The sequence below is a fragment of the Onychostruthus taczanowskii genome, unplaced genomic scaffold, assembly GCF_017590055.1.
Source record: "Onychostruthus taczanowskii isolate IOZ18803 unplaced genomic scaffold, ASM1759005v1 scaffold7, whole genome shotgun sequence".
Taxonomy (NCBI): Eukaryota; Metazoa; Chordata; class Aves; order Passeriformes; family Passeridae; genus Onychostruthus; species Onychostruthus taczanowskii.
This window is the reverse complement of record NW_024504786.1, coordinates 884,214-906,600: the sequence shown is the minus strand read 5'-3', so window position 1 is coordinate 906,600 and position 22,387 is coordinate 884,214. Positions and strand designations below refer to the sequence as shown.

Genomic DNA, 22,387 nt, shown 5'->3' with positions numbered 1-22,387 from the left:
CGGCACCACGGCTCCGCTCACAAACGAAATTCTGCATGAGCTGGAACTTTTTATGGCCGCGGGCTCTGCACCCCCGCCCGCCCTAGGAAAGACTTTCTGGTTATTCTGGCCGCATTTCACCCCGAATTTATGGATTTTTGCCTTGCCAGCACTCGGCTGCCATCGAGCTATAGAGCCGGGGTGGAGGAGAGGAGGCAGCGGAGCTCCGGAGCCTCCCGAGAACGCCAAGGGTTAAGAAAAGCCGTTTATCTGCTCATTATCGGCTTCTCCTTCCTCCCGAGCACCAAACCCCGCGCGTCTCCTACCCCGCCGTATCAATGTGTCCTGAATGCCTTTTCCAGTCATTGATCTGCTCAAAGTCACCGCAGAAACACAAGTGACAGAGACTCAATTCCAGGCGACGCGCCCGATGCGAGTATTTAGAAAGCATTCAATAAAAAAGCTTTCCCGGGGAGTGAATGATTTCACCTTGCAACAAAGAGCGCTCGGCTAATTGAAATCATGCACTTGAATGTGCGGCCGTGGGCTCCTGCTCGCTTATCCCAGCCCCAGCACAGAATTAGCAATAATCTTCAAGGAAAAATCCAAAAACTCTTTTTAAAATTTTTTTATTTTATTTATTTATTTTTTTTGTAATATTCCACAGGCAACGAGCGCGGACTCGGGAGCGGCTGTGTTATCAGTGCTCCCCGGCCTTGCTCTTTTGGGAATTCTGGGCATGGAAAATCCTGGAGGGGAGAGTAAAAGGAGAGGAGAGAGGAACTGAAATAGGAATCTGCCCTGGTGATTCTCCCCTGGGCTTAGGCTGGGAATTCACTTGTTTCAGTGCCATAAGGCAGCTCCAGCCCTGTGCGTTCAGGACACTAAGTTAGTTCATAACTGATGAATTTCTAGGATTATCCTTATTTTACAGACTTGTCATTTCCAGACATGCTGTCAAAATCCTGAAATGGACGCACTTTACTCAGCAGGAATATAAATTATTGAGTGTATCAGATTAGGTAAACTGTGTAAAATTTGACGGGCATAATCTGCCATTTTCCACAGGATTATGGCTCCAAACACCTTGGCAAGCCAGCAGACAGGTGTGATTTTTACTTTTATCTTTTTAAGAGAGCTTTCAGTCTCTTCACACAATCCCACATGAGGCAAGAGCACAAGAGGCTGAAATTAAGGCAGGTGCAGTAAGAAGGACCAGGATGTCAAAAATGGCTGGGATAGTGGAAATCAGCATCCTGCACTGGAAAAACATCAAGGGAGAAAAGCTGTCTCTAGTGTCATGCAATATTATATCTATAGTGCTTATATATTTTGAAAATAATCTGCATATCTGAAAAAAAGAGAATCACTTTGATTACAGTAATCTCTGTTTACTTTAACGTCCCTGTTCTAAGTGGTCAGATGTTTCTTGACCACATTTGTTTTTTGTAGCAGCTGTGCTTAAACCCATCATTTTAAGCCCTGGGATTCCAGTCCAAGGAGAGCACTGCTGCCAGCTCACCTGGCAGGTGTGCCCATAAAACCCTCAGGAGGTGGTGTTAGTTTTAAGAATAATCAGTTTTCTGTTCAGTTTCATGTCCTGACCTCAGAAGAAAAGCCCAGGTTGGATGGGGTTTGGAGCACCCTGGGATGGTGGAAGGTGTCCCTGCCCACGGCAGGGTGGAATGAGATGATCTTTGAGGAGTCCTTCAACCCAGAGCATCCTGTGACTCTGATTTTTGTTATGCTCTCTCCTTTGTCAAGAGAATGAAAAGGGGCAAGACTGAAAGGTTTGAAATGAGGCCTATGGTGCATCACAGAGATTCCAGAGTCTTCCTTGTGTGTCCAGACAGCCTCAAGGGATGGCCCTGCCTGAGCAGGGAGGTGGCACACGATGACCCCGCTGTGATTCCTTCCAGCCTGACCCAGCCTGGGATTCTTTTTTCCCAGATATCATCTCCAAGTTGTAAAGGCTGAGGAGCTGCTCCCCAGCTAGCTGGCATGGTAGGAAAATATGAATCCCAGAGTGGTTTGAAGGAACTTGGACCATCCAGTGCCTCCCCTGCCATGGCAGGGACACCTCCCACTGTCCCAGGCTGCTCCAAGCCCATCCAGCCTGGCCTTGGGCACCTCCAGGGTTCCAGGAACAGCCACAGCTTCTCTGGGCACCCTGTGCCAGGGCCTGCCCACCCTCACAGGCAGGAATTCCTCCCCAGTGTCCCATCCATCCCCGCCCTCTGGGAGAGGGAACCATTCCCCCTTCCCCTGTCGCTCGTCCAGAGTCCCTCTCCAGCTCTCCCGAAGCCCCGTTAGGCACTGAGGTCGCCTCTGGAGCGTCCCCTCCTCCCGGAGCAGCCCACAGCCCTCCCGGCCCGGCCCCATCCATGGCGGAGCGTCCCTGAGGCGCTCCCGGTTCCCGCCCCGCGCACGCGCAGAGCCCGCCCGGAAGGCGCCGCGCAGGCGGAAGCGCGCGCGCCGGCCCGAGCCCGGTGAGAGCCGGCGGGACGGGCTGAGGGGAGCCGGGACGGAGCGGGGCCGAGAGCGGCAGCGGGGCTGAGCGGTTGCTGAGAGCGGCAGCGGGGGCTGAGCGGTGAGGGGGCTGTGCGGCGACGAGGCTGAGGGCGGTCAGGGGGCTGTGGGGTGACGAGGGTGACGGCGGTCGGGGGGGCTGAGGGGGCTGTGGGGTGAGCTGGCCACGGGCGCTGAGGACTGAGCGGGCTGAGGGGGCTGAAGGGCTGAGGGGTGTGAGAGGAAGCGGGTCAAGGGTTCTGAGGGGGCTGAAAGGCTGAGGGGTGCGAGAGGAAGCGGGTCGAGGGTTCTGAGGGGGCTGAAAGGCTGAGGGAGGTGAGTTCTGAGGGGGCTGAGGGGCAGCAGGGTCCGCTGGTGGCCGGGGCCAGCTCGGGGGGGCTCGCAGCTCGGCCCCGGTGCGAGCCCTGGGGGCTCTGGGGAGGCCGGGCTGAGCCAGGGGTGAGAGAAGGAATAAAGGCATCTCCTGACAGAGATTAGGGAATTAGGGAAACAGCAGGGTTGTAGACAGCTATTGCTGCAACAGATAAAATTCTTCACTCCGTGTGTGTGTTTTTCAGCTGCTGAAATGTGGTCTTTTAAAAGAAGTTCTGTTCAGGGCCGCGCATCTGTGGCTGAGTTGTGTCAGCTCTGTGGGCCAGGGCTGGGTGGTTTGTACTGGTGGTATTTATCCGAATCTTCATTGCAGACAGTGTGTAAGGATAGCGTTTCTTTGGGTTTTTTTTAATCTGTGATTTTCACCTCATGCTTACAGGTGGGATTTTTGAGATCACCTGATCAGGTGTTGCACATCCAGGGGAAGGTGAAAAGTTTGGGATTGACCAAACTGGCTTTATCATCCCCTAAAAGTTATTCCTAACATTGTTACCCACAGGATACCAAGAATTAAGAATTCTGTGCTTTAGAATCTAATAAAAGCCTGGCTTTTTGTTATAGGTAGTATGGAATAATTATTAAAGGTGAAAAATAAATAGGAAAGAGCCACATTTGAGAAAAGAGAAAGAAACTCAATATCCCAGAAAACAATTGTTATTCCACATGTAGGGAATGGCAAAAGTAAATGAGTGAAACAGAGATGGGGGAGTCTGTAGGTGAGGCTGGTGCTATGTAATAATTAAGAAGGTATAATTAATTAATAATGTGGCAAGATAGAAAAGAAGGACAGCTGTATCTTTTATTTAGATAAAAGTGCCTCCCCTGTGGCTGAGGCACAGGTGAAAACATGCAAATATCAGTGTTCACCTTCCTACCTATAGATGGAGATCTGCTGCCACAGATTTTTATTATTAATTAACTTCTTTTTTCCCCTTGGTGGTGGTGTTGGGTCACACATTTCTGTGAATAGTAAATAAATGTGGGCAGAGTTGGAGAAGAATAAGCTAAACATGCCTTAGATGTTGCTTGTCTGTAACTAAAACAGCAGCTCAGTGCTTCTTTATGGGATTTTTGGTTTTGGTCAGTAGCAAATGTATTAAACTCACTTAAATCAGAAAATGCCTTTTCTGCAAGGAAAGTCTGGGGCAGCTGTATCCTTCAAGGCTGGAGCAGTTTCTTCCTCACATTTTTCCTAGTTCAGTCTAAAATTTTTCTGATTCTTTGGGTTGAAGTTTGCATATTCTGTAGTTAGTTGGTTTAGATTTTTTTTTTTTGAATAGGGCAACATAATAATTTTCCTGTTGCTTGGTTTCTGGGTTTCATGCACACAGCCTTCAATTTGACAATATTGACAATATTTTTTTTACCGCATCCTTAGTGTGGTGAAATGAGCTTGGTGGGACAATTGCTTTTTGGGGGTGGAAGGATGGAGAATAATATCTCCTGAGGCCAATTAACTTTTAACTAAGTTTTATTTTGTTTAAAGCAGCAGCGGTGCCTAGACCAGACGTGCACTTTGCATCATCTGGCCGTGGCGCTCTTAACTGAGGAGAGAAGCGGCATTAACGTGACACCGGCTCGCTTTTTAACCCCTGCCTGTTAATGATGCAGCGAGGTGTTAATGCAGGGGCTGCTCAGCGGTGGTGGCTGAGCTCAGGGGGCTGCCTGCTGCTGCTGCAGTGTCCCTGCTGTGTCCCCAGGTGCCTGGAGGGTGGCAGCCATGGAGAAGTGGAGCCTGATGACGATCTCGGTGCTGCTGGCGCTTGCCGTGCGCTGGGCTGTGTCCCTGGGCTCCTACTCAGGTAAGGCTCCTGCACAGGCTGCAGCAGCCTCGGGGAGAGGCTCGTGGGGCTTGGCAGGAATGGAAATGAATGGTTTTTACTGCTAATTTATTCTGTTGGTGTTTGTATAAAATCATACGTCAGGAGCGATGTGTTATTTCAGTGAGTTGTTATATTTAAGTTTCTCTTGGTTTCCCTGAGAATTCATTTTTCTTATTTTTTGAAGTGTTGCCATGATTAACATTACAGTTTGGAGCAGAACACTGGAAAAAAACTCCATAACTTTTTTTTTTTGGGTGGTGCTGATGATCATTCATGTTTTAGGATCAATATCTGGCTGTTTTCCCCTGTGCCTTTATTTGCAGAATATTGAAGTCCACTTGTACATTTGCCTCATACTGTCTTTTAAATTCTGTAGCAGACATGACCTTATTATTTGTATTTTTATTTAGCTTATATGTAGCTAATCCTGGTGCTAATGAAGACAGTGCAGAGGTGACATGGAGTGAACAATGACTCTGCCTTGTAGCTGTACCTCCTTAAGCTTGTTTACAGCAGCAGCCAGGGCTACATTCTGGTAATGGATGAGTTTTTCTCCTCCTCGTGTCAGAAGGCTTGCAAAGAATTAGCAAGTTCCTTTCCAGGCCTCCCAGTTCCATTCCCACACTTGGAATAAGCTTGCACAAGGCTTGCTCTCTGCAAATTTAACAAAAGATAAAAAATGAACCAATACTTTCAATCCTCATCAGCCCAAAGAATCACAAGTCAAATTCTACTCTGTTTTTTTTTTTTGAGGCAATGGGGAGCCTCATCCCCTGAGCTGCTCAGGAGCATTCTGGTGATTTTTAACTGGTAATTCTGACCTTCCTTTACTTGAAGAATTTGCTTGAAGCTGAACTGCATTTCCAGTTGTTTTGGTTTGAGTTTGCTTTCTCAAAATGCCATTTCTGAGAGGCCTGTAGGTAACTGAGGTTTTACCCATTTCTAGGCAGGAAGCACCCTGGCTTCAGGCACACACTGGATTTCCCTTGCAGTGCAAGAGGATTTATTTAGAATTCTGTTGCTAACTAGATTTCTGTAAGTTGATTTAATTTCAAACCAATCAAGATTGTGGAAGAGACTCTAAAATAAAGCCCAAACTAAAATAACAGTTTTTAAATCTTATTTCCTGCACAGTGCTGATATAACTTCTTTTGGAATAGGAAAAGCTGAGTCTGATCCAGTCCAGCAAATTATTAAAGCTTGACTTTGAGCATTGGCTGGCTGTAAAAAGACAAACCCCAGTGTTGGAGCTGTCAAACACATAAATCCACTGGGATTTTTTTTCCTTTGTCTTCCTGCAGATGTAATAAACTTTTAATTCCACCCTCATTTACTGTGCACCCTTGGATCTCTGTCTCATGCCCACCCTGTTCCTTGCCATCAGCTTGCTTTTGGATCTGCCTCTGGAATTCAATGAAGAAGCAGAAACTAATACCTAGTTTTGAAAAGTTACCATTAGTGATGGCCTGGTCGTGGAGAATTTTACTGAGGAAAAATTTGGGTTCATAGGTTAATGCATAATTTTTTAGTGCATGTTCAAACTCCTGCTAAATGCAGGTATTGAGAGGCAGCTTCAAACCCTTAAAAAAAAATCTGTTCCCACATTAACAATAAAACTGAATTAGATCACTACTTTTAAGGTGTTTGTGAGCCTTTTAAAATAAAACATTCCAGTTTTATTATTTTTTAACTTAGTTTGTCTGTGTACTTGGTGTTTTCTCTAGATGGAAGTTAAATGTGCTTTGTCAAACTAACTGATCAGTAATTGGCTTTTAATAATCAAACCTTTGGATTAAGATATTTTGATCATTCTGAAGCCAATTAATTTTTTTCATCCCTTTTTCTCCTCAAGATCAAGAAATTGTTACAAACACTCTAAAATTTGGATAATATCCATTTTGTATTTCAGTAATTCAAATATCCATTTTGTATTTCAGTAATTCAAATATCCCTTTTGTATTTCAGTAATTCAAATATCCATTTTGTATTTCAGCAATTCAGATATCCATTTTGTATGTCAGTAATTCAAATATCCCTTTTGTATTTCAGTAATTCAAATATCCATTTTGTATTTCAGCAATTCAAATATCCCTTTTGTATTTCAGTAATTCAAATATCCATTTTGTATTTCAGTAATCCAGTGGCACATTCTTGGTTCCACTGGACTTACAGCTACAGAACTGACTGATGAAACTCCAGTGACCTCACTTATTTGGGAAACTTTAATCTGAATGTGTGAGAGTGGAGATAATCTGCTCTCTCCACCCCGCAGGAAGAAATTAGCAGAGATAAGAGGTCCTTTGCACTTTCTGGGAATAAATTGCACATTGCTGAGCTGGGGGATTCCCACAAACATAGATCATGGCTAAAACCACAGATGGCTTTCCTATATTTTAAAGAACCTCTTAAATCTCTGTCTGGCTCATGTCAATATTTCACTGGGAGCACAATCAGTCCAGGTTCTGTTCTCAGTGAGCAGGTTAATAGAGGTAAATAAACTCTGGGAAGATGCTTTGCATGCTGCCATTACCACAGTTAGGCCTCCATCACAGGGAGTATTTGACATCTGAAGTATTTGCATTGAGAAAGCTTTCTTTTCCATGAAAATGGCAAATATTAGTATGATGATGATATTAATAGTAAGACACCATGACATGGCTGGAACAAGTGAGAATATTGACAATTATCACACACCAAGGGAGTGCAGCAGCTCCCACAGAATCACTGTAACATGTCCATTATGTGCATTTTCCTAGTTCAGGGAAAGTACCACATTTTTCATCTGCACTTGGAAATGATTTTTTTTGTCAGATGAGGAAGCAGTTCTTCACAGCAGAGTATCTTGATAAATGCTCATTGCAGAAATCTCCAGAAAGCCAAAAGAACACATTACTTTTTTTTTTTTTCTCTGTTAGACTGCATGATGAGGTCTCTATTTGCTCTCGATATAGAGGGATGGAGAACAAAATTAGTAATTAATATGCAATACCTAACTGGGGGAAAGCAATCTATAAACCAAATAATGTCCTGAATGCTGTGTCCTCTCTTTTTAGGGGCAGGAAAACCACCTATGTATGGAGACTACGAGGCTCAGAGGCACTGGCAAGAAATCACCTACAACTTACCCATCAGGCAGTGGTAGGTGTGCCTTCAAAGGGAGAACAGGGGGAAATCCTGCCTGTGTTTTACACCTCTGAGTTCATTGCTTGCTTCCATGATCCATGAGATTTTTAAATGTGGGAATTCTGGATTCTAGATTTAAGTGTAGCGAGCTTCATTTGTACAGATGACGTAAAACAGGAGAGGAATTATTCTAAATGTTTTATTTATTTTTGCATTATTCCTAATATTCTTTAGAGTAAAAATTTAGTCCATATATGTGCTACAACTCAAATTGGAATATATTGGAATTCCAGCTCATCTTCCAGCAAGGACAGGGGTGTTTTGGGTGTGTGGTGTAATTTTTCCCTGGCTGTCTGTTGGGGAACAGACTAATCTCACAAAATAGAAAATTGATTCACTTGTGTTCTGTAAATGCATGTGAACTCTGCAGATGGCTCTGCATAGTGACCTCAGATCATCTTGTTGTTCCTATATTCTCATTTTGGTCCTTTTTTTTGCTGGGATATCCAAACCCTGACTGTGCCAGAGTTGGGATAAGTGGTGTTACATAATGATGGAGTTGGCAGCTTTGATCCACTCTGCTACACTGAACTGTGTCTCCTTAAAATGAGGAGTTACAGCAGCCAATGTTCCCAGGCATTCCCAGGGGTCAGATCAGACACTGCTGCAGGCTGGGTTTGGCTGAGGGGCTGCCAGGTGGGCACCTTGGGCTTGTATTTGCTCTCTGGTTCTATAATTGATGTAATTATTTTATATTTATAATTGAAGGGGGTTTTTGGGTTGGGCCTGCTGTGGGAATTGAATCTCTAATACAGCAAAGTGGGTGTTTGGAACAGCACATCTTGGCTGGTGTGCAAGGCATTGCATTCTAGAGTTTAAATATTGCTGGTTTATATTATTCTGTAAAGTCCTTTAGGAACATCTTTTTTATTCTGCTGCTAATTAAAACTCTGAAAGCTTCCTTACTTAAATATTACTGGATATATAAATGTTGGTTTTCTTTTTTTTAATTGAAAGCTTTATGGAAGGTAAAATGAAAAAAATAAACCCCTGAAACTGGCAAGTGCCCTGAAAGTTGCAAACTGTGACATTCTGCATGAAGAATCTGCACTGCCTTGGCAGGAGCAATCTTGAATTGTAGGATAAGAGGCAGAGATGCAACTCAAAGAAATGTGATTTATCATCTGTTCAGAAGACACTTCAGGCAGCTCATAAAGAATTCAAGAAATATCATTTACTATTATAAATGTCAAAAATTGGCTGCATTTGAAGAGAGGAAGTGGAAGAGCCAAGAGCCTGCCCCGTGGCAGTGGGAGCAGCCAGGCAGTGTTTCACATGCAGGTGGGAAGGGGCTGCTCCTCATTGCTGCAACTTCTCCTTGGCCAAATCCCTCTGATCTCATTTGGAAAAGGTGACTTTGTTTTGACTGCTGCCATAGAAATCCTGACACAACATAATCCCAAATGGGAAAAACCTTTTCCTTCCTTTCACCTGGGTTTGGAGGTAGAACCAGGAGTTTTTCTCTCCACTGAAGTGAGATTTAGCAACTTTTTTTCAGCCACAAATATGTGAACTCTGCATGCCTTTTGTTGTTATTTTGTTGCTTGAGACTTATTTAACGTGTAGTAAATTAGGCAGGTATAGATGTTGCCACCTTCTATTTTGGATTTGGAATGCATTTAGTTCCTTGGGTCAAAACCAAGCTGGAAATGTAGTCTTTAAACTGCATTTTATTTTTTTTAGGTACTTCAATACAAGTGACAACAACCTGCTGTACTGGGGCCTCGATTACCCACCTCTCACTGCCTATCACAGTTTTGTGTGTGCTTACATGTAAGTTCAGTGTTTGAAATCCTGTGTTTCATTTTTCTGCCTGGGTATTCAGCTTTCTCTACAAGCCACTGCTGGATCTGGGATGCCCAGGGGAAAGTGCTGCAGGAACAGGGAGCATTGCCTGGGAAAGCTCTCGTGTGTGCAGAGCCCAAGTGACATTTGATGAGTGGATATCATGTAAATAGAATTCTGTTATTGGAATACTTTTTCCACAAGGGCTTTGCTGCTGTTGGAATGAGACTTATGGAATAAGAATGTAGGTTAAAGTGCACAGGCACAGCTATGTGGGGCATCTGTGTGAACTGTAAATGGTTTATATTTAATACTTAAGCATGAAAGGTATTTACAATTGTTTTTTTTTAAAGTCCCTGGAACCAGACTGGAGGTGGTTATCTTGCCCTAATAAATATTGTATTCCATTTTTACTGTTTCCAAGGGTTATTTTTTTTTAATTGTGAAACAGTCTATAGTGTAAACTGATCTAGTGGTGAGGAAAAGCTTTCATTGATCACTATTGCTCTCTGAAATATTTCTTCTCATTCATCTTGATTCTTGGAATCTGCTCCTGTCTGTGTCATCTTTATTGCTGCAAGGAGTGTAAAGGGAAATGAGAACTGTCTGCATTTTGATGTGTCTGTACTTTGTTTTACAGTGCAAAGTTAATAAATCCTGATTGGGTTGCTCTGCACACATCTCGGGGCTATGAGAGCCAGCCCCATAAGTTATTTATGCGTACAACAGGTAGGAAGATTATATTTCCTTGGGATCATCCTGCACATTTGTCTTGCTTACTAATTCAGCATGTTTAATATGCAGCTTCTCTCTCTTGACTGGTTTATTCTCAGGTTTGTAATTGGGTGGTTTGCAGGTCCATTTCTGAGGCAAATTCCTGCATTGTTTCCTCTTCTGCCATCATTTGTGAAGTTGATGGATATGAAATACAGGAACAAATTTGCAACCCAATTAATTAATTAAAAGCTCTAAAACACAGCTGCTCTTTGTAGCATAGACTCACGTTTTAATTTTGAAAACTATTCTTGTTTTCCTTTCTATTCTGCTAAATAGTCTTATTTTTAGCTCAACTTGATTTTTATTGTAACATTATTTTACACGTAGCCTGGCATTTAGAGCTTAACCTCTGGAGGTATCAGAGATCTTCATTAGGAGCTGACCTCAAAGGCAGAGGTGTTTGATATTATTACTGTGAGCAAAAAAGTAAAAATTTATTTTACTACTTGTAATTTCTAAATTTGTCTTCCACCATTTGATTATTTTGAACTACAAAAAAAAAGCAGAAGATTTGTACCATAATTTGGTGGCTGCAGCAGTAGGACAGCAAACAGTGTGGCCAGTGAACTCTTGTTTTTTGTTACTATTTTCTTTCTTTCATTTGAAATGTCTTTTGCTTTTTCTAACACAAAATGCTTTCTGATTGCAGCAGCAGAATTTGTTGTTCATCAATAGCTCTTCTGTGCCTCACAAAGCTCTCAGTCTGCTCTCTGGTAATTGATTGAATTGAAAAAAAATAAAAATCACTAGTATTTAATTACCCTTGAAATGGTCTTTATTAATTTTGAAATCAACTCACTTGACACAACACTGATGGATCTGGAGAGCTGATAAACACTTTTTAACAGGGGCCATTAGAGGAGTGCATTAAAATAATTCAGGGTGGTCAATGGCAGCTTTACTTTAAGCTTCAGTGTATTTGTTTTGCTAACACCTTGGTTATATTTGTTCAGTTGTGGCTTAAGCTGGCAAAACCATTCATCCCTGGATAACTGAGATGTTTAAACATCTCCTTTCTCTCTTGGAGCCACTGCACATTTGCTGAAAGTGGTTTGTAGAAATAATCTGAGGGGTTTTTTTTGACTTTTTAGGACAACTCAAGAAGAATTCACCTGCTGGACATGCCCTGAGCAGGGGAGCCTGTTGGCTCTGTTTTCTTGCCCCCTCTCACAAATCCTTGCTGTAGGCCAAATCCCTGCTCTCAGTCCCTTCATCCCCATCACTGGTAATTCACACAGAGACTGGGATAATCTGGGATAATATTAGGACAACTCAAGAAGAATTCACCTGCTGGACATGCCCTGAGCAGGGGAACCTGTTGGCTCTGTTTTCTTGCCCCCTCTCACAAATCCTTGCTGTAGGCAGGTGATCAAAGCCAAATCCCTGCTCTCAGTCTCTTCATTCCCATCACTGGTAATTCACACAGAGATTGGGATAATCTGGGATAATCTTCCCTGTGCCCCAGCCCCTCTGTGCTGTCCCACAACCTGGGTGCAGGCAGGGCTGATTTCTTTGGGGCATTCCCAAATGCCTGCCCTGCTTGTGGCATGTCAGGAACTAGAGAGTGACTGAGGCTGTGCCAGGAGCCAGGACAGCTGAAAACGTGGAAGCAGCAGCTCTGGGACATCAGAAATGAGCCTGAGAAACATTAACAAGATCAAATTCTGTAGACCTGGTTCTTTTTGTCCTTTGAAGTGGAACTGCCCAGTTTATTTCTGATATTTTGATGTTTATTTGCCTGTGTTTTTTCCTTGCCTCCTCCTTGTGGGAGGATTCTAATGGAAAGTTAATCTTTATTTTTCAGTGTTTGTTGCTGATCTGCTGGTTTATATCCCTGCAGTTATTTTATATTGTTTTTCCTTGAAAGAAACATCTGCTAAAAAAAAGGCAAGTACCTGGTGTGTGTAAATTAAACAAAGAAAACACTGTTAGTACAGAGTAGGAGTGTAACTCTGAGTTAATTAACACCTAGAACACCCTGATGGCTTCCACTTAACACTGATGGCAACACTATAGCTCATATTATAGGCTTTTCACTTTAAAACATTAAAAAAGCCTTTATTTTATCTTACAACAATTATTTTAATGCTTTAAAAAACAAGATTTTCAAGATCTTAACAAGATTAATTTATTAGTTGAGTAATAAAAAAAACCACCCAAAAAACATTTGTGGGGTGGCACACTATAGCTCATATTATAGGCTTTTCACTTTAAAACATTAAAAAAGCCTTTTTTTTTCTCTTATAGCAGTTATTTCAATGCTTTTAATAACAAGATTTTCCATTAATTTATTACTTGAGTAGTAAAAAAAAAAATTTGTGGGGTGGCAGGGGGGGATTTGGGAACTGCTTTGTCTTGAACACTCCTTACAGTAGATTTTGGAATAACAAGTCTCCTGATTTTTGGAGTGGTTTAAGATGGGTGTAGGTGGTCTTTGAGCAGTTGTAAAGGGAAGGCAATATTCAATATTTTCTAATTTATGGCAAATCTTTATTCCTCAAAATATTCCTGACAGATGATTACTTGTAGAGAATAAGATTCCTACCTACAGGATGCACCATGGAGTGGCACATTTGTGTACTGGAGCAGGAGTAGTTCCTCTGCCTAATGTCTAATTTTGGACTAATTATTTTTCCCCTCTCTTTTTTGATCCTTCTTGCCAGGTTTCCAGTGCTCTCTGCATCCTGCTTTACCCAGGCCTCATCCTTATTGACCATGGGCACTTCCAGTATCCTTGTTCTGCATGGAAATGAATTCTGTTTGTGGAATTACTGCTCCTTAGCACTTGTTAGCTGAGCATGGGGTGGCTTTGGTGTACAGAGTCATCTGGGGGGTTCTGCCCACCCCAAACAGAGATATCAAGGAAGCTGCAAGTCTGAAACATATTGCAGATAAAAATTATTGATATTGGCACAAATCAATCCCAACATGAATATCATTCTTCCCATGCCTCCAGCTCATCTCCCTGTCAGTCACTTCACTGCAGGCAGCATCAGTGGGGCTGTGACAGGGAGGAGAGTGATGGGTTGTGCTCCTGTGATTTGTGTGTGCAGAGGGAATCCCCTTAGATCTTCCTAGGATGGCAGAGCAGTGGCAGGTGGAGCTGTGTGCAATGTTCAGCTCTGTAAAACCTCCCTTTCCCTGGCTGCACAGCTCAGGGAGGTGACTTCAGGGCTGGCTGGTGACACCTTCACAGGGGCTCTTTGATAATGACAATCCTGCTTTTATACTGGTTTTGTGCAGGAGCAGCCCAATGCTGTCAGCTCGCCCCGTGCTGGAGGTGCAGGGATTTCCTGCAGATTTCTGTGCCAGCCCTGCCACTGCCATGTGACCAATGCCACCCTCTGAGCAGCTGCAGCAAGGCAGAGATTGCTTTCCCTGAGCTGCTGCACCTCTGCACGGTGTGAGCTTGCTGATGTGAAATCAATGAGGTGTCAAATACACCTGGTGATGTGGAGTGGGAAATGTGAGTGGGCTGAGAGCTCGTGGGCAAGCTGGATGTGTTGTCACAGCTGCTTAGGTTGACAGAGGGAAAACAAAATATTGTGACATTTCTGACAATACAAGAAATACAAGGGACAGTTTACAAGGGATGGAGTGACAGGACAGGAGGGAATGGCTTCCCACTGCCAGAGGGTGGGTTTGGGTTGGATATTAGGGAGAAATTCCTCCCTGGGAGCATGGGGAGCCCTGGCACAGGGTGCCCAGAGCAGCTGTGGCTGCCCCTGGATCCCTGGAAGTGCCCAAGGCCAGGCTGGAGCACCCTGGGACAGTGGGAGGGGTCCCTGTCATGGGGTGGCACTGGATGGGCTTTACAGTCCCTTCCAATTCAAACCACTCTGGGATTCTGTGTTTACTGATTTTTCTAAGTTTTTCAAAAAGCAAGTAAAAACCAAAGCTTTTGTTACAGTTTACAAAAATTACAAAGCTTTGTTGCAGTTTAATAGTAAGTGTAGCTTAGACTCTTCAAAATCTTCTGAGCCTGGGAAGCTCTTTGCAAAGTCACAAGGCAGTAACGTTGTTTTTAGCAACTATTACTCATTGTTTGAGCAGGATTAGCAGTCAGGGAGAACTGGTCATGGATGAGGGTGCCTTGTGTGTGTAACAGAATCACAAACCCTTCAGAAGTCCTTGAAGGAAATTATAGATAATTTAAACACTGACATATTTGAATATTCTGCACTTATATTGTGGGAGCTGGGAGGGAAAGCTTGTGAGAGCTTTATCATTACTCATGTAAATACCAAGAAGAAAATGTTGCTTGTTGCAGAGGACTGTCACTGCCACCAAAAGCTGGGTTGGCTGAATGCCTGTGTAATTACCTATGTAATTAACACACACAGAGCTTGCCCTCAGATTTGCCTGGGCAAACTCTGAATCAAACTTGAAATATAAAAATGACATTTGCAGTGGAAGTAATTTTTTTATCTTTGGGGGCAACATAGTCACTACTGGCAATGTGTTCTTAAAGGTAACTTGGCAAAACTCATTTTACAAGCTATTTCTGCTTTCCCTCAGGGCATTGGAAGGAATTGCTGCCTTCCAGAAGTGAGATGTGTATCTTGTCCTTGACATAAAAAACCATATACAACTCAGTGAGCCTTGGCTTGGCCCTGTGGGCTGTCCTTTGTTTGTCCCATGACTGGGACCTCCTGGGCTCCGTGGCATTTTGCTTGGCCTTAAATTATAAGCAAATGGAGCTCTACCATTCCCTGCCCTTTTTTTGCTATTTACTTGGAAAGTGCTTCAAGAAGGGACTGAAAGGAAAGGGGTAAGTGGGTTTAAAGTGTTTTGTCTTAGGAATCAGCCTGGCATGGGGAATGGGGTTGTCCTTGTCTGCAGGAGGGCATTCCTGGATTCGTTTCTGTGGGAGGTGGCAGTCCTGCAGGGTCTGTGGGAGGTGGCAGTCCTGCAGGGTCTGTGCTGGCTCTGTGCTGATGTGCTGTCCCGCTGCAGGTTGGTGCTGTTGGCTAAACTGGCAGGGACAGTGCTGGTGTCCTTCGCTGCCTGCTGGCTCCCGTTCGGCACCGACGTGGAACAAATCATGCAAGTACTCAGAAGACTCTTTCCCATTGACAGAGGCTTGTTTGAGGCATGCATGTTTTCTTCTCCCACCCTGCCCTGTCCTGTATTCTTAGATCCCTGGAGAAACCTTCAGGCTGACCTTTAGGATTTCATGGGGGAGACAGCGCAGGGCCAGTAACTCGAGACGGCTTCTTCAGCAGTCGTTTCTTGCCAGTTATTTAATCCAGTGTTTAACCCCAGCTCAGCTGGCATCTTCCAGGATATTATACCAGGAGACAACACTTATCCCATCATCAAACCCATACTTCAATCCATACATTTTTCCATTGAAATAGATTCCATAGTAATTGACAGTGTCAGAAGATGTAACCTTGAAAGTCAATGGCTTCGGCCTCTTGGGTTCTGCTCCCCTCTTTTCAATGGGATTAATTATTTTTCGAAAATAATGTTTAAATGGTGTTTTAGATACAGCCTAGAACTTCCTTTTTGACTCACCTTGTGCAGTTTCCACAATATTTTCCGAAAGTTTTAGGCCACTGCTGCTTTTGGTTTTGCTCAGGCTGTGGACACGCCCGTGCTGAAGGAGCTGAGCCTTAATCCAGTCACTCAGTTCCTCATTTACTGAATGGCAATGCCACAGGAATTTGGGATAAAAGAAAGGGTTCTCATGTCCCAGGTCACAGGGACTTGCTGCTGTTTTAATTGGGGCACAAGTCAATATTCCACTTTTTACAGCAGATCCTCAATTTCAGGCTTAACCTAGGAAATGAAGTTTTGAACTTTCAGGTTGTCACAAGCATTAAAGCAAATTCTCATGTGTTTTGATTAATCTTAATTATTCTTTTAAACTTTTTCAGATGTAAATAATATCACAAGTGACACTTTTTTCCTCCCAGAAGTTAGTGCTGATCTACTAAAGGCAGTGGAGGTGTTCTTAGTGAACTCTCTGCTGGCTAATTTAAAAAAACCCAACAAACACCAAACAACCTCTCCAAAACACCCCCCAAAAAACAATGACCCTTTTCCTTGAGAATTTGGAATTTATAAAGGAATCATTTTGCTCAGCACACCTTTTACTGAGTACCAAGTTTAAAAATCAAATCTTTAAATGACAATAACCAACGAGTCTGAAAGAGCTGGAGGATTTTAGTCTAATATTAGCCCAAATATTTTCTGAGCTGCTCAGGGCAGTGACTTGCTGGATGCTGATGGAGATAAAATGAGAATTTGTCCACGTAAGCAGCGCTCAGTAACTTGGCCTGGGGTGTGACAGGTTCTGTGCAGCTCCCATTTGCAGCCAGGGTGTGCCAGTTCCCATTTGCAGCCCGGGAACACTTGCTGGTGGCTGGAAATTCAGGCTGGCTGTGAGGAGGAGGTTGTGGTGCTGCCAGGGCTGTGTTCCCCGGAATCCCCGGCGGATTCCGGGCGCTGGCAGCGGGGACGGAGGGGGCTCAGTTGCTGCTGGGAGTTGTGTCTACACAGCTGTGCCTCCAGCAGCTGTCTGGGGATGAGTTTCACCAGCAGGAGAGCTGCAGTTACAAATTTAATTTTGAAAGTGATCCTAGCACAAGTGCTAATGTCTTTAGACTTCTTGATTTATTGGGGGTTAACTCTGTCAGTGCTAGCAGGCAGCGAGCACGGGCAGGTACGGAGGAGAAAGGATTCACACGGGCCAGGGTTTGCTCAGGGACAGTTTCACAGCCTTGCTCCACAAGAGGTCTGCTCTCATGGGTTAAGTTGTCATCCTTGTGCTGAAGAACTGTTTCTCACTTACTTTAGAGCCTGTTTTAATTGGTTCTCTTGAAAATTTCCATTTTTGAAGAGCAGAATCATCCCCAGTGCATCTGAGAACGTGATGTACTCCTGCAAGTGTTACTTGCACTCTCATGGCAGAAACCCAATAATCCCCACCTCCCAAGCCCCATTGTTCCCACAAACATGAGTGTATTTATATATAAATATCACTGATTGCTGTTTCATTTCCTTCCAGGATAAAGTGGCCAATATTTGGTGCAGTCTAAGTGTCCTTATAAAGATAAAGAATGTAATATCCCCTCGAACTCAGCTGAAACTCAGGTAAGACATAACTGGAGTGCCTTAGGTAGTTTTTGTCTGCAATATTTTTTTCAGGAGTAAGTTTTCTCTAATTGTATTCTTTCCTATACTGTATTTTTCTGACAAGTCATGAAGGAGAAATACTGGGAATATTTATGACTGAAAAATTCCCTGCTTGTTGATATAGTGATTTAAGCTGCTTGGTTAAAACTGAGTTAAAATTTGCAAATTCAAAGAATTCAAGTATCTTTCAATGCTCTTACAAGTCAGAGCTCCCAGTTCTCCTTGACTCAGTGAAGAATTCAGGTCTGGCTCTGCAGAGTGAAGTGTTAATGTCTGTAGTCCCTCACGTATTAAAACTGTTTTTCTTCCCCAATCCTTTAGTTTTGCTATAACATTCCTGAGCCTGCTCCCTGCCTGTATCAAGCTCACTGTCCAGCCTTCCCTGCGAGGGTTTAAATTTGCCTTGGTGAGTGTTTGCTGTTCACTGCTCCTTGTTTTGTATCCACCACAAGCACTGGAGGGCAACCAGCAGTGCCAACAGCCCTTGTGCAGGGCACAGAGGGTGGAGCCATCAAATGCTGAAAGAATTGGTTAAAAAGTGTTTTACTTCCTCAAATCCAGGACTCTGACCTGGTCTTTAAACCCAGACTTGTTCCTTAAGCTCAGTTTTCTTTATTTAACTCTTTATTTTTATTATCTTCCTCTGAAGAGCCTTTGGAAGATTCCACACACATTTAAACCTCATCTAGAATTGGGATTTCTCCTCTTTTTGTTTGGCTTCCAAAGTGCCAAGTTTTTCCTCCTTCACTGGCTGCAAAATTCCATTAAAAATTCCCCAAATGGACATTGTGAGCTCATGAGTGGTTTGAAAATAAAATCCCATTTTCCAAAATGTTTGCCTTCTCTTAGTCTCATCATTGAATTGAAGCACATTGCCATGACTCCCCTGCAAAAACTGAGTTCTCCTTAAAATCAAAATTGGATGGAGCTGGGTCCAAGTTCCAGAGTTACAAGACGATTTCTCTTTTTAGTTGTACTACAACATTACCTAAAACTAACATTTATCCCAAGAACTGGTTGGTTTTACACATTTTTATTTGGTGGGGGAATAAAAAGACAATTTGTTTACTTTTTCTGTTGGCTGGTCTTGATGAGGAGCAAAATTTCCTGTCAAAAATGGGGGTAATTCTTACCAGGAGTGGGATTTGCCAGTGCCTGTGTGTGGGAATATTGTGATTCCTTGCTCTTGTCAGGGAAGCTGAGCAAGAGTGAGGCTCTGCCTGAAGGGCTTTGGATGTTTATCCAGAATTAGTCACAAACAAGGTGGTTTTGGTAGGTGAGGGTGGTCCAGGAGCTGCTCTGGGTGCCTGGGGCTTGCCCTGCAGGAAATGCAGCAGCTCATGAGAGAACTGGGCTGGTTTAGCTGCTGCCCCTCGCAGAGCCTGCACCTGCAGACAGCAGAGCTTTGCTTTGCACTCACGGGCTGACACATCCCTGCTCTCTCCTAAGGTCAGCTGTGCCTTGTCCTTTTTCCTGTTCTCCTTTCAAGTCCATGAAAAGTCCATTCTTCTCGTGTCAGTGTAAGTAAATAATTTTTCTGTGAATGAAATTGGATCTTTTCCTCGTCTGCTTATTGCATGCTGCTTTCACTTACAAATAGACCAGATTTCAGCAACTCTTCACATTTGCTTTTCTAAATCACTTGTAAGTGAAGGTGTGCAAGTACAGCCAGGCTGGTCTGTGCTTTCAGTGCTGCCTGTGGGGACAGTCCCCAGCACTGCTGTTCCCTGGGGATATCCTGCAGGGACTGGGAGTGCTGTTTGATTAGGGAATAGTTGATGTTTCTTTTTCTTCCTCTCATTCTAGCCCAGTCTGCTTACTCATAAATGAAATCCCCTTCATGGCCACATGGTTTCTACTTGTGTCAACTTTCAGGTGAGTTGGAGAAACTGTTAACAGAGCTGTGGAGACACTGGGGACAGGGGATGGAGGGACAGGACACAGGGAATGGCTTCCACTGCCAGAGGACAGGGGTGGATGTGATATTGGGAATGAGGAGTTGTTCCCTGGCAGGGTGGGCACAGGTGCCCAGAGCAGCTGTGGCTGCCCCTGGATCCCTGGCAGTGCCCAAGGCCAGACTGGAGCAGCCTGGGACAGTGGGAGGTGTTGGGGTTGAAAGAGGATGAGCTTTAAGGTCTCTTCCAAAGCAAACCCATCTGTGTTGGCTTTCATGGATTCCATGAAAACCCTGTTCTGCCCCAGTTAGGGATAAAGGGATGAGGATCAATTATTTGCTGCTTTTCCCTCCTCTCCCTGGATGCTGCTGGCCTGTCCCCTGCAGCCTGCTGCCCCTGCTGCTGAAGGACGAGCTGCTGCTGCCCTACGCCGTCACCACGCCCGCCTTCCTGGCCGTGTGCCTGGCCTCCTTCTCCATCCTGGAGAAGACCTCAGCAGAGGACCTACAGCTCAAGGCCTTTTCCCTTTCCCTCAAGGGTTATGTGTCCTGGTTTAAGTCCTTTCCCAGGATCGTCAGGAGCCTGGTAAGCAAATTTTATTCCTTTACCCCTTCCTTGCAGCTTCTCCCAGCACTGAAGTACCAGTGGAGGGGGCTGTCCCTGTGTCGTGCCACGTGGAAGCGTGCAGAGCAGCCAGCAGTGAGGGGGCAGCTGAGCTGTCTGAGGTGTCCCATCACTCGTTGTGTTGCAGTTCCTGCTGTCCCTGTCCCTGATGGGACTCCTGTCAGTGCTCGGTGCTGCGGTGCCTCCTCCCCAGCGCCTGCCGGATCTGTTCCCCCTGGCCGTGGCCGTGGTTTCCTGCCTGCACTTCCTGCTCTTCCTGGTGTATTTTAATGTTGTGATACTCTGGGACTCCAAGAATAGAGGGCAGAAGAAAATCAGTTAATGCAGCTGAAGCTGCAGGACTGAGAGGGCTCAGTGAGAGGTGCCAGCACTGCAGAGGAGCCTGTGTGTGATGGACACAACTCGAGGAAAGCCAGGAAAAACTTTTTGCTTATTTAAACACAAAACAATCAAAGACTGTTTTAAAGGGGAAATATTTTGAAGAGCATTGGGAATGGGATTTGATTTGTTTTCTTTGGAAGTGTCATACTTTTGTTACCGTTTGTTAACCTAAAATGCTTAATAAAGGACCAAATTTTGAACTAATGCTAAAATACTGTATTAGCAAAAGCAGCATGAAGATTTCTCCTTTCCCAGGATAAAAAGCCCAAGGAAGTAGTGCAGGTCAAGAGTAAACTCGTGCCTGGCAGCACTGAAGTTGTGCTGATTGCTTTATGACACAAACCTGCTTTGTGGCATCAGTCACTGTCCCCCTGTGCTGCGGGTCAGCAGCTCTGGTGTGGCTCTGAAACTGCTGCAAATCTCTTTAACAGCACTGAAAAGCCAAAACTTTTGGTTCTACTGCAATAAAAGCTGAGGTGCTGCAGTGCAGTTTGAAAATACCCAAACCCCGTATTAAATTGCACAGCAATTTGCAGATGTAAACTGAACTCAACTCTGCAATTTCTCCCCGGGCACAGCTCAGCCTCCAAAGCCAATAATTCAGAAAATACAAATTGATTGAGTAATTATAAACATAACAAAGCATGGAGGAAGAAAATAAATCATAAAGCAATTTAGGGTTGTATAGTTTAATTAGGAGTCAGTCTACCCTTTTTTTTCTTTCTGTATCTATATATAAATATAAAAGAAGCTCCCCCCTTGTTTAAAGGCTTCCCCTGTCACATTCCAGGCTGTCACTGCCCTCAGCCTCGGTGTGTGAATCAGCTGTTCTGGGACCTTCCAGCTGGGCCAGTTCTGAGCCCTGGCACTGGACTCCCACAAGCTCCGTGTATTTGTGCACTTTTTTCCAGGCTTCTTTGTTGTGGAAAAAACACCGCCAGGCAACACTGCATCCCTGGAAGCTCAGAGTGGAAAAGGGGCTCTGGAGTGGGAACTAGAAGGATATTGGTTCAGTTTTCCTACACTGCAACACTTCCCTATAAAACAACAAAAATTCCATCTTTTCACAAGGATTTAGGATTTTCTGGGTGTGACTCTTAACTGTGGCATGCAAGAGCTCTGCCCACAGCACGGCCTTTCTGCAAGTGTGGGCTGAGTGGCACTGAGGGGACAGAAAAAGGACACAAAATAGGAGTCTTTGTCTCCAGAGGCTGTGAAATCCCAAAGCCACCGTGTTTTCCCCAAGGAACGGCTGCCTGAGGAAGGGCTGTACCGTGGGACAGGGAATTGAAGGTGGATGGAAGCAGAGGGAGCCCAGGGTCTCATTAGCCCCAGCAGAGCCCAGGCCCATCCTTCCCGTACCCAAACATTAGTTTTGGGTGTATCCCTTTCCTTTGTCCTTGAGGTGGCCTCGGGGGGTGATAAAGTGAGAGTCACCCGATCCACCTTGTGTGGAACTGGAAATGGTTCTTAACAGCCCCAGCTGCTTCGGAGGCAAAAGCCTGGTGCAGCAGGAGGTCACAGCCAGAGTGCTCAGAGGCTGGGCTGTGCAGGAGGGGCCAGCAGGAGCTCGCCGTGCAACTCCCATCCCCCTGAAAACGCCCCATTTCATACCCGCCATGGGGGAGTGTTCACTGCACTGCTGCCCTTCAGCACCTTTGCCATTGGTTCCTGAACAAGTTTGGTGCTGTTCTTGCAGGACTGCCCAAAACAGCTCCATTCAGACCAGCACGGTTGGTTCCAGACTCATCTGGGATCAATCATTATTTCATTTCCAGCTCCAGAGGTTATAGAAACTCTGGCTGGCTCAGGGACCCTCGGGGCTGGGGCACCTCACACACACACAGCCCCCAGCTGAAAGCCTGGCAGAACAGGGGAAATGAGAGCAGCTGCCAC

At 44.5% G+C, this 22,387-nt stretch overlaps 1 protein-coding gene across 4 annotated transcripts; it reads left to right on the top strand.

Annotated features, from left to right (window-relative positions):
• The first annotated feature begins 2,450 nt into the window (after nucleotides 1-2,450).
• ALG6 (ALG6 alpha-1,3-glucosyltransferase) lies at nucleotides 2,451-22,314 on the top strand. Of its 4 annotated transcripts, none has more exons than XM_041421238.1 (16): nucleotides 2,783-2,794; nucleotides 2,829-3,200; nucleotides 4,581-4,682; nucleotides 7,757-7,841; nucleotides 9,570-9,659; nucleotides 10,312-10,400; nucleotides 12,253-12,335; nucleotides 13,112-13,176; nucleotides 15,034-15,219; nucleotides 15,405-15,540; nucleotides 17,464-17,549; nucleotides 17,913-17,997; nucleotides 19,041-19,111; nucleotides 19,398-19,466; nucleotides 19,873-20,071; nucleotides 21,403-22,314. In XM_041421238.1, exons 2-16 carry the CDS (start codon nucleotides 3,074-3,076, stop codon nucleotides 21,487-21,489), a joined length of 1,560 nt encoding a protein of 519 aa, XP_041277172.1. In that variant the 5' UTR covers nucleotides 2,783-2,794; nucleotides 2,829-3,073; the 3' UTR covers nucleotides 21,490-22,314. The 4 variants fall into 4 exon arrangements, with proteins under 4 accessions (XP_041277173.1, XP_041277174.1, XP_041277172.1 ...); XM_041421235.1 differs by lacking the exon at nucleotides 21,403-22,314 and adding an exon at nucleotides 20,238-20,762; XM_041421239.1 differs by lacking the exons at nucleotides 2,783-2,794; nucleotides 2,829-3,200; nucleotides 21,403-22,314 and adding exons at nucleotides 2,451-2,569; nucleotides 20,238-20,762.
• The last annotated feature ends 73 nt before the right edge of the window (nucleotides 22,315-22,387 follow it).

Excerpts from the sequence above, each read along its gene's own strand:
- ALG6 (XM_041421235.1), top strand. The coding sequence starts at position 3,074 with ATGTGGTCTTTTAAAAGAAGTTCTGTTCAGGGCCGCGCATCTGTGGCT. Across the intron at positions 9,660-10,311 it reads AGTTTTGTGTGTGCTTACAT|TGCAAAGTTAATAAATCCTG; the intron begins GTAAGTTCAGTG and ends TTTGTTTTACAG. Across the intron at positions 13,177-15,033 it reads ATTGACCATGGGCACTTCCA|ATACAACTCAGTGAGCCTTG; the intron begins GTATCCTTGTTC and ends ATAAAAAACCAT.